The sequence below is a fragment of the Octopus bimaculoides genome, chromosome 7 (genome assembly GCF_001194135.2).
Source record: "Octopus bimaculoides isolate UCB-OBI-ISO-001 chromosome 7, ASM119413v2, whole genome shotgun sequence".
Lineage (NCBI taxonomy): Eukaryota > Metazoa > Mollusca > Cephalopoda > Octopoda > Octopodidae > Octopus > Octopus bimaculoides.
Genome location: NC_068987.1, coordinates 44,643,698 through 44,654,122, shown reverse-complemented (window position 1 = coordinate 44,654,122; position 10,425 = coordinate 44,643,698). Strand labels below are relative to the sequence as shown.

Sequence of the window (10,425 nt, the reverse complement as noted above, 5' to 3'; positions counted from 1 at the left end):
CTAGTGGTTAAGGGAACCTGTGGAAGAAGTAGACCCAGGAAGACCTGGGATGAGATGGTGAAGCACGACCTTCGAACTTTAGGCCTCACCGAGGCAATGATTTGTGACCAAGACCTTTGGAAATATGCTGTGCGTGAGAAGACCCAGCAAGCCAAGTGAGACCATAATCCGAGGCCTCTGCCAAGGGTGTAGCCAGCCCACTTATGCGTACCTTTCTTTCATTGGATACTAAACTCCGCTTGCGAAGATCTGTTGAGGCAAGTGAAATCGAAATCATGTTGGCACCTGTACTAGTGGAGCGCTAAGAGCACCGTCCGAGCATGATCATTGCCAGAGCAGGTGTCTGGCTCCCGTGCCAGTGGCACATAAATAGCACCATTTAAACGTGATCGTTACCAGTGTTGCCTTATTGGCACTTGTGCCGGTGGCACGTGAATAAACATTCAAGCGAGACCATTGCCAGTGCTGCTGGACTGGCTCCTGTGCAGGTGGCAGGTAAAATACACCATTTTGAGTGTGGCCATTGCCAGTACCGTCCGGTTGGCCTTTGTGCCGGTGGCGTGTAAAAACACCCACTACACTCTCGGAGTGGTTGGCGTTAGGAAGGGCGTCCAGCTGTTGAAACTCTGCCAAATCAGATTGGAGCCTGGTGTAGCCATCTAGTTCGCCAGTCCTCAGTCAAATCGTCCAACCCACGCTAGCATGGAAGGCGGACGTTAAACGATGATGATGATGATGATGATGGCCAGACAGATTTTCATGGAAAACTGGAAATGAACAACATTATTTGTTTGACAGTGATACTTGTTTAAGACCAACATGTCATGTGAAGGCAAGGGTATACACACACCAGGCTTCTTTCAGCTTCCGCCCATCAAATGCACTCACAAAGCTTTAGATGGCACAAGGCTATAGTAGAAAACACTTGTCCCAAGACTACATGGCCAAGTTTCTTAACCACACAGCTATGCCTACCTGGTGAGAAATAAATCAAAGAAATAAACAAAAAATAAAACTTACCTGGTACAATGTGAATAAAGAGAGTGAATGGTTGCATACTGGACTGCAGGATAACGGTCTACTAGGGGCTGGTTCAGGGGATGAAGGTGTTTGATAAGAAGATCAAATATACTTGGTGTCAGTGCCCACATCTGAAATATGAAATTGAACAATTAAACCCATATATTCAGTCGTTACTCTCAGACTTATGAAGAAGATAATGGTTTGCACATACAAATGACTCTACTCTTAAGAACATAAGGACAAGGAAAGAATTATCAAACATTTTAAATGGTATCAAATAGTGATATAAAATAAGTTAACTCTTTCATGACCACATTTCAAATGAAATATACTGGTATTTGGAACATAATTAAGAGGTTCTCACAAATTATAGTGGAATGTTTTAGTTCACTGCTAGGAATCTAGCATCCCCACTCAGCTGTACTGTTGCTGAATATCTCTCGTTGAGAGATTTACAAATAGTAATTTTCTAATTTATAAATCAGTAACTAGTTGTCACTTTGGAAACTATATATTTTGAGTGGGAATTTGGCAGCGCCACCTCTAGCTGAACAATTATTCTGTGCTGATGAAGGGAAATAACCCGGAAATTGCGATACACAGATATTGTTTTGAGCTGAGTGGGGATGCTAGATTCCCTTGTTCGAAAATACGAGGACACAGATCGTGTCGTATAGCCAGCTGGAGACGATATCTCTTAGAGCTAAATTACAGCAACATTCATCCTAAACCAGGACTGCCATGTTATGTTGGCAAACAATCTTTACTTCAAATAATATTTAATATTCAAATTTTATCCTTAGCTGCAATATCTTAAGTAAAAATTTTCTTGTTCTCTAGCTCACTAGATGTAATAACTTGTCTTGAACTTTTTCAAGTGTAATAACTTGTCCTGTACTTTTCCAGATTTATAATCTTAAGAATATTATTTCTCTTGCTTGCATTTTTCCATGTAATCCATGTTTTTTCCAGGCTATGCTATTATGCTATTTAATAATGTGCAAATGTGTCAATTAGCAGTGTCACTGATAATTTTTTACTTATCTCAATGATGCTGGTGACATATATTAAAAGTCCCCTTATAGAACTATATTCATAAAAAAAGTATAGAACTATATCATCACTCTCAAATTTGAGAAACAAACACTCATAACATGTTCTTCTAAAACTTCATTGCATGAGATTGATACCATGAAATTCCTCGAATTGAGCTCTATCATTCAAACTTAATTAAAATATAGCTTGTTTTTTAAAATAAAAAAGTTAATTATACTTCAATCCAATTTTTTGCCATATATTATTTTCATGATATTTTACTTCACAACTTTTTTGATACAAATTTTTTGTTGCGTGGGGTCAAAACTATAAAATTCTTCACACTTTCTTCTATTATTGAAGCTAAGATAAATATATTTTGCTTTTAAAATAAAAAAGTTACGCTGAAAATTTTATCTACTGGATCAAATCTCAATTTTATTATACTAAAATGTAGCTAGGGACCAGTCCTCTTCAAAAATGTTAACGGTTTTCCATTTGGTTAAGAACTGAATTAGTAACAAGTTCTGAAAGATGCTGCATGCGAGTAAATTGCAGCCTTAAGAATATTACTCAACTACTACCGTAGCTGAATGATACACATGCACACTTACAATAGGCTTCTTTCAGTTCCCATCTACCAAATACATTCACAAAACTTTGGTCAACCCAGTGCTTCACAGTGGGACTGAACCCAAGACCACATGGTTGGGAAGCAAGCTGTGTTTGTCCAAAATAAGTAGCAAAATAAAGTGAAGTAGCTATAACTGACTAATGAAAGGGAGTTGTGTATTAGGCCTATGGAGAGTTTACTTTTACATTATGAAGCTTGCCATAGGTTAATTAAAACAATCTTTTCATGTTTCCACTATGTTTATAGGCTCACGGCCAAAACATTTAAGTATCAGTGATATACTGAGACTCAAATCGATTATATCTCTTCCCATCAAAATTATGCTCCAATACTACTACTCTAAGAAAATTATTACTAAAACTTTCAAGTCAATATAAAGACTGAGTTTTATGATTTATTTGCAAGTAAGAAGTATCAGTTGTCTCAACTAATGAAGTCAGTACAGTATTAGCTAAATTATAATGCCCCAGACCAGTAAATACACAAGACAATAAGACCTACCACAATGAGATTATTCTTGGTGTTGTAGATCTCAGCTAGAGCGGCAAGGTTGAAGACCAGTACAGTTTCTGCCTGTTTGACATTATATTCTTTCTTTGCAAAAGCATTATCTACAATGATGAACTGCTCCTCCTCCCCACATTCTCTCAGTAATCTGTTGTAAGCAACTTCAATGTCTCCAACCACATTCCTAGAAAACAAATGAATCAGAACATTAACAGACATTCCAAAATGAGAATTTAAAACCCAGCACTTAAAGACAGATTAATCAATGCTTTAAAATACCTCAAAGGTGAGATATGTGTGTGTGTGTGTGTGTCCACGTGTATGTGTGCAAGTGTGTGTATACATACACACAAATATCTATACATGTATTTGTGGGGTTAGGTGGGGAGGTTGAAATTTAGTTTCCAATAAGGCAGAATTACAGTTAACTATAATTCTATAGAATTTAATTTCCAACAAGAATTTATAAAATTTTAAATATATAAACTCTCAATAGCTAAAATTGTGAAATTTCCTAATTTATATATTTATCTTTCATATCGAGCTGTATTTTTTTTTATCTAAGTAATCACAATTGACCTTGTTAACTAATACATCATCAGTCACTGGAATACTGACAACCAAGTCGCAACATTTTTTTCAATATTTTTATGAGTTACCTCAACCTTTCCATTATCACATTAATACTGAAATGCACACTGCCTTGTTTCAATTAATTTTGAACTGGTGTTTGAAACCTAAATCAACATGAAATTTTGATGGAAGATTTTCATTTAGATCATTTTAACCTTTTTGTTACCATATTTCTGTTGAAATATCCTTTATTTGTTTTAATAAATTTTGAATATAATGAAGAATTAGTCAAATTACTTTGTCTTAAGTAGGATAGTGTTTGGAGCATAATTTAACATGCAATTTTGATGAAAGGTTTTTAATTAGATCATTTTAAAACAGGGAAATTTGTATCATAACATAGGTGGTATCAAGTGAGTTGGTATCATTAATCTCAGTGTTACAGCTGCATCCTCATCATTGATATACTTCAGTGAAAACCATATAAATTTAAATAATATGGATAGCTGAAGAAAATTTTATGATAAGAAACCACAGGTGAAAATCAGTGAGATATAAACAAGAAAACAAAACAAAAAAAAATCAATGGTTGAATAAAATTTTAATACAAATTTGTTCTTTAAACCTCTCCTTGCTTTTGCTTAGTAAGCACTAAAACATTGCTTTACAAAAAGCAAACAAAAACTATTTGTTTGTTTTTACCATTTTACCAAGGAGGTTGTGTGGTATATCAAAGAATTTATTGAACAGTAATTTATAGAGTTAATTACACATTTCTAATAGCAATTAATCAGTCAAAGCGAAAGAGGTCTTGATTTTCCAGAATGTTAGCAAAAGCCACTTTTATACATGTAACAATTAAAATAAAGAGTTGTAGCCAGCCTAGTTATTGTAGTATCCTCTTGAATAAAGGAGTCAGTTTTAGTGCCAGACCAGTACCACATAATCTCTCAGTGAAAGATCTTTAATACTGAGTCAATCTGGCTGTAAACACTATGAGGAGGTTACAACCCACTACTGTAATCATCAAATGCAGAGCACATTAAATAAAAATTTCATAATCTACAGCACAGTTTAGTTAAAACTTTCCCACAGGCAAAACCTTCAGGAGACTGATGATCCTATGCAGAATGTAAGCAGTCACTTCATCATGTAAATATGATAGGCTGCAACACACTGAAATGTCTTTCATTAATACTGATGAATATAAAATATAGTAGAGGTAATTTGTCCAATGCATTCACACAAAAACAAATCTGCTGAATTCAACACCAAATAAGACATACCTGTATGCTTCTTCTAGTAATGGCACATTCTTTAAACTCATAACTCCATGATAGACTGTCATTAGTTGGACACATATCTGGATGAAAGATGAAGGTAAATGGTTAGAGAAACTATACATCATCATTCATTCATTTATTTGTCAGTGCTACTTAAATAGTGTCAGCTGGGATAGATTCACATGTCTACTATCTTTACACTTGTTTATAAGGTCCAATCTCCAATAATATCAAGATGGCTTTAATTGTATTGTGTAACTCAATGTTTCCCAGGCCCCACTATAACTTTCCAGAGAAATGTATGCCCCACTGGTGGTTGGTAAAAATAAATTTCATTTCTGATATTTTATCACAATAATTTAATATAAAAGAATTTATCAGTAACTCTTTTATCAAGTACTGAGTACAAAAAGAGTACATTACTGACTCAGAAGAAAAAGTGAATCGCTTTAATGAGAACCTTGGGCCTGGTGACTATGGGATTTCCTTGATTCAAGGAGACAATTTTGTAATTTTGAACCTGCTTCTCTTGGTCTGAAGCAAATCATCAACAGAACTAAAGTCACACTCAACCAAATAAGATATGGGGAAATTAATCAAAAGTCCCATTGCTGAAATGGCAGTGTTAGGGTATTTCCTTTCAACTTCATCACATAGCTACATCTTGGTACCATGAACAAAATATTCACTGATTCTTTTGTATTAAATAATGAATCCTAGGCCCAACTGGTGGGGCATGTACCCCATGTTGGGAATCACTGGTGTAACTGTATGATATTGTATGTATATTTAGTGTTAGTTGTGCTACATGTATGAGTTGCATAGCAGATAGCAAATATGCAGGCAGTAGGCCTAATATTTCTTTTTTCACAACAAGTGTAGATACTAAGAGAGAGGCTAAAAGACTTTACCTAGGCCTGAGTAGTTGCTAACACCCACCATATATTAGTGGACAGTCTGACACTCAGGCAGCAATAGACCCTGAATGGCTAACCTTCCATTTCCACTTTGAATTAATTGTTGCATCTGCTCTTCCCAGGACTCAGTCTTACTCTCATATATATACCATGTACCAAATGTTACGTGGAAACCTTCATTCTAGAGATGAACCACTTAAAGAATTTCCTTCCATGTTCTTTGAAAAATTGTTGACCTCCAAGATGCAATTACCAAAACATTATCTTCCAACATTATAATCATCTCGCAAAACACAAACCACCAATGTATTCTAATAGTTGACAATTTTCATGCAAACACAGAGAAAAGAATGAAATAGGAGACCAACCTCTTCATGGTGGGAAAAGCGTAATGTCTGTAATAAGGAATTTGGTCCAAGGAGGGTGCTGATGAAATGCACTGGGAGGTTGAAGTTCACAAACTCAACCACCTAAACACACAAAATAAAAAGTAAACAAAATTTAAGAGAGAAAATAAAATAATTGAAGTTAATACTGCTGTCTAATAACCATCACCACTTTAATGTCAACCTTTCCAACCTTGAAGAGTCAAAAGGAATTTGTTGAGGCAGATTTTCTACATCCAGATCTCTTCCTGCTACAAACACTCACCTGTATCAAAGCAAAGTGATATTTCCCAAAGCCAACTATGTTTTTATAAGACTGGAAACAAAACACAATCATTTGTATGGAGGTAATGCTTACAATCATCACATGATGTCAAGACAAGGGTACACACAAACACACACACATAATTATATATAAATTCATCATCATTGCTTAACATAAGTTGGACGGTTTGACTGAGGTCTGGAGAGCCAGCGGCTGCACCAGGCTCCAATCTGATCTGGCAATGTTTCTACAGCTAGATGCCCTTCCTAATGCCAATCATTACAAGAGTGTAGTGGGTGCTTTTTACATGGCACCAGCACAGGAGCCAGTCAGGCGGGCCTGGCATTGATCACGTATGGATAGTGCTTTTTACATGCTACCAGCACAAGAGCCAGTGAGGGGGCACTAGCCACAGCTACAATATTGGTTTTACTTGACTCAACAGGTTTTCTCAAGCATATCATATTGCCTGACGCATTAGGGGTATTCTTAACAGGGCCGGATATGGGTGGCTGCGATCTCACTTTAGTTGCCGGGTCTTCTCAATTACAGCATATCTCCAAAGGTCCCAGTCACTTGTCAGTGCTTCTGTGAAGTCCAATGTTCGAAGGTCATGCTTCACCACCTCATCCCATGTCTTCCTGGGTCTACTTCTTCCACAGGTTCCTTCTACAGTTAGGGAGTGGCACTTCCTCACACAGATGTCTTCATACATACATACATAACATAACCATACCAGTGCAGACGCCTCTCTTGCACACCATATTTGATGCGTTTTATGCAGAACTTTCTTGCAGGGCACTTACACTCTGTTGTGTAAGCACACTGACATTACACATCCAGCAGATCATACTAGCTTCATTTCTTTCAAGTCTACGCATGTCCTCAGCATTCATGGCCCATGTTTCACTGCCATGTAGCATGGCAGTTCGCACACATGCATCATACAGTCTACCTTTCACCCTGAGCAAGAGGCTCTTAGTGGATGACAGAGGTAGGAGCTCCATGAACTTTGCCCGTGCTATTCTTACTCTAGTTGCTACACTCTCAGAGCAGCCACCTCCACTACAGACTTGGTTGCTTAGGTAGTGGAAGCTATTAACTACTCCTAGTTTCTCCCACTGGCATGTGATGGAATCTGTTTTCTGTACATCTTCAGTGTTTATTGCTCCTGTGCATCTACCACACAGAAAAACTATCTTCCCAGTTAACCTTCCTTTGATATCGCTGCACCTTTTATGTGTCCAAAGCTTACACCGGGTACATCGTATGGAGTTTATACCTACGCCTTTTCTACAAATCGAGCAGGGCCATCTACCTGAAGGGGCTGTGATTTGACAGCCTTCTTACTAAGACTTTGGTTTTGCTAGGTTAACCCTAAGGCCCTTCGATTCTAGACCTTGCTTCCAGACCCTAAACTTCGTCTCCAGTCTTGGCAGTGACTCAGCTATTAGAGCAAGGTCATCAGCATAGAGGAGCTCCCAGGGGCAGCCTGTTTTGAATTCCTCTGTTATTGCCTGGAGGACTATAATGAATAAGAGAGGGCTGAGGACTGATCCTTGGTGAACCCCTACTTCTACTCAGAATTCTTCACTTTACTCGTTGCCAACCATCACCTTACTGACAGCATCTCTGTACAGAGCTTGTACAGTTCTTACCAGCCTCTTGTCTATCCCCAGCTTCCGCATTGACCACCAGGAAAGGGATTGGGGGGACCCTGTCAAAATCTTTCTCCAAGTCAACAAAAGCCAAGTACTGAGGTTTATCTTTGGCTAGGTATTTCTCCCGCAGTTGCCTTACCAAAAATATAGCATATGCAGTGCTTCTGCCTGGCACAAAACCAAACTGCATCTCATCTAGGCTAACTCTCTCTCTAATAAGTTGGACTATGACCCTCTTTGTGACTTTCATCACTTGATCCAATAATTTGATACCCTTGTAGTTATTTCTATCTAAAGCATCACCTTTCCGCTTGTAGCAGTTGACTATGGTGCTGCTACACCGGTCATTGAGTATGACTCCTTCATGAACTACCTGATTTACGATGCGGGTGGCAAGACCGTAACCCACACCGCCTGACATGTTAAGCATCCCAGCAGTGATTCCTAATGGGCTAGGTGCTTTCCAGTCTTCATATCCTTAATTGCTTTATCTACCTGGGTACTGTTGATTTGGATAGCTGCTCCCTCAATTGGGTCAACCTTTGGCAGACTCTCCTACTCCCATTCATTCTCTACATTCAGCAGTCTTTCATAATGGCTTCTCCAAGCCTCTTTCTTTGCAGAATCATTAAACGCAAGTGCACCATCATCCATGCGGACACAGTTCTCTCCTATGACATCATGGTTTTCTCTCACACACTGTCTTACAATCCGAAATACTTCAGTTCTTTGGTCTTCATGTTGCTGAACATTGGCAAACTTCTTTTCTGCTACTCCGTTGGCTATAAATACCTGTCTCTTAGCTTCCCTTTTGGCTATCTGATACATTCTCCTGCTAACTCCACTCTTCCAGGCATTCCAAGCATGTTTCTTTGCTCTAATGGCCCTGTCTATGGTATTGTTCCACCACCATGTTACCCTGGGTCTGGAAGGGATTTTGCACCGGCCACAGATTTGGCCTGTAGCACTCAGCAAGCTGTCTCGCAGGAATTCCCAGCTGCCTTCTATGTCACAGGGCTGTAGCTCCTCCTCCCTATCATCAAATTTCTCAGTAAGAAATTGTTACCTCTACTGGGGGGAGGGAAGGGGAGTGAGGAAGCATTGTATATGAAAGTGTTTGGAGTGTTGTAAATATAAGTGAAGCATTACTTATGCTGCAGATATGTGTAAATAAATAAATAAATAAAAAGTGGGCACAATCTGGTATAGTTAGTCTATAGATGATATTTCTCACAAAGTATAACTCTCAGTAAGAGACAACCTAAAAACTTGAAAAAGCTATTAACAAAGGCAAGGTTTGACCTCAACAACAAAAATCAAACATTCACTGTGTCCAAATGCAATGATAGCCAATGCAGTACATGCCAATCAATTCATACCGGCCCATATATGAACACGAAAACAGGGAAAATATTCACCAATGCGAACATGAACTGCAAAAGTAGAAATCTAATCTACTGCATCAAATGCCCAAATTGTGAAGAACTGTACGTTGGCCAGACAGGTAATGCATTATCGAAACGCTCACATGTGCATCGACAACAGATTAAAAACACAGAGATCCGCCAAATACCACTGAGTAACCATCTGGCAACATGTGGTTGAAAAACTTTTATGATATTTCCATTTCATAAACTTTACAACCTGAATGAAAACGGAAAGAAAAGGACTTTATTAAGAAATTCAAACCCACTCTTAACAAACAATGATTAAATTAATCTTACTTGGGGTTTAAAAATCTTATCCCTATAACCAAAATACAAAAAGTCTCTCAAATGTCATCATTTCTAAAAATAAACATTGAAAAATTGTTTGGCATCATCTCTAAAAATAGCCAAACACCTACTGCTGCTGTCCAAAAGAATGTGTATAAAGGACAAAAAGACAGTCAGTCAACTACAATTTAAACACATCTGTCAGACTTGATGACTGCTATAAAGCAGGAAAGTATACTAGTCCTTATATATTTAACACTCAATATTTCATTTATTCAATAAGACATTCAATACTTCATTTCATTTTACTATTTATACTATATATTCCATATTCTATATCACACATTAATTTTATAAGAATATAAATAAAACATAAAAAACAGAGAGTTGGAACTCTTTTAAATAATATATATACAATATATATAT

The 10,425-nt window shown here is 37.5% G+C and overlaps 1 protein-coding gene across 3 annotated transcripts in view; it reads right to left on the bottom strand.

Annotated features, from left to right (window-relative positions):
* The window catches only part of LOC106882826 (serine/threonine-protein kinase SMG1), a 197,669-nt gene that overhangs the window by 128,411 nt on the left and 58,833 nt on the right, over positions 1-10,425 (bottom strand). For all 3 annotated transcript variants that reach the window (XM_052969574.1, XM_052969573.1, XM_052969575.1), the window contains 4 exons: positions 6,341-6,442; positions 5,059-5,135; positions 3,194-3,383; positions 1,021-1,151 (listed from right to left, as the gene is read on the bottom strand). In XM_052969574.1, the coding sequence (XP_052825534.1) occupies positions 1,021-1,151; positions 3,194-3,383; positions 5,059-5,135; positions 6,341-6,442 (500 nt within the window). The remainder of the gene's footprint in view (positions 1-1,020; positions 1,152-3,193; positions 3,384-5,058; positions 5,136-6,340; positions 6,443-10,425) is intronic.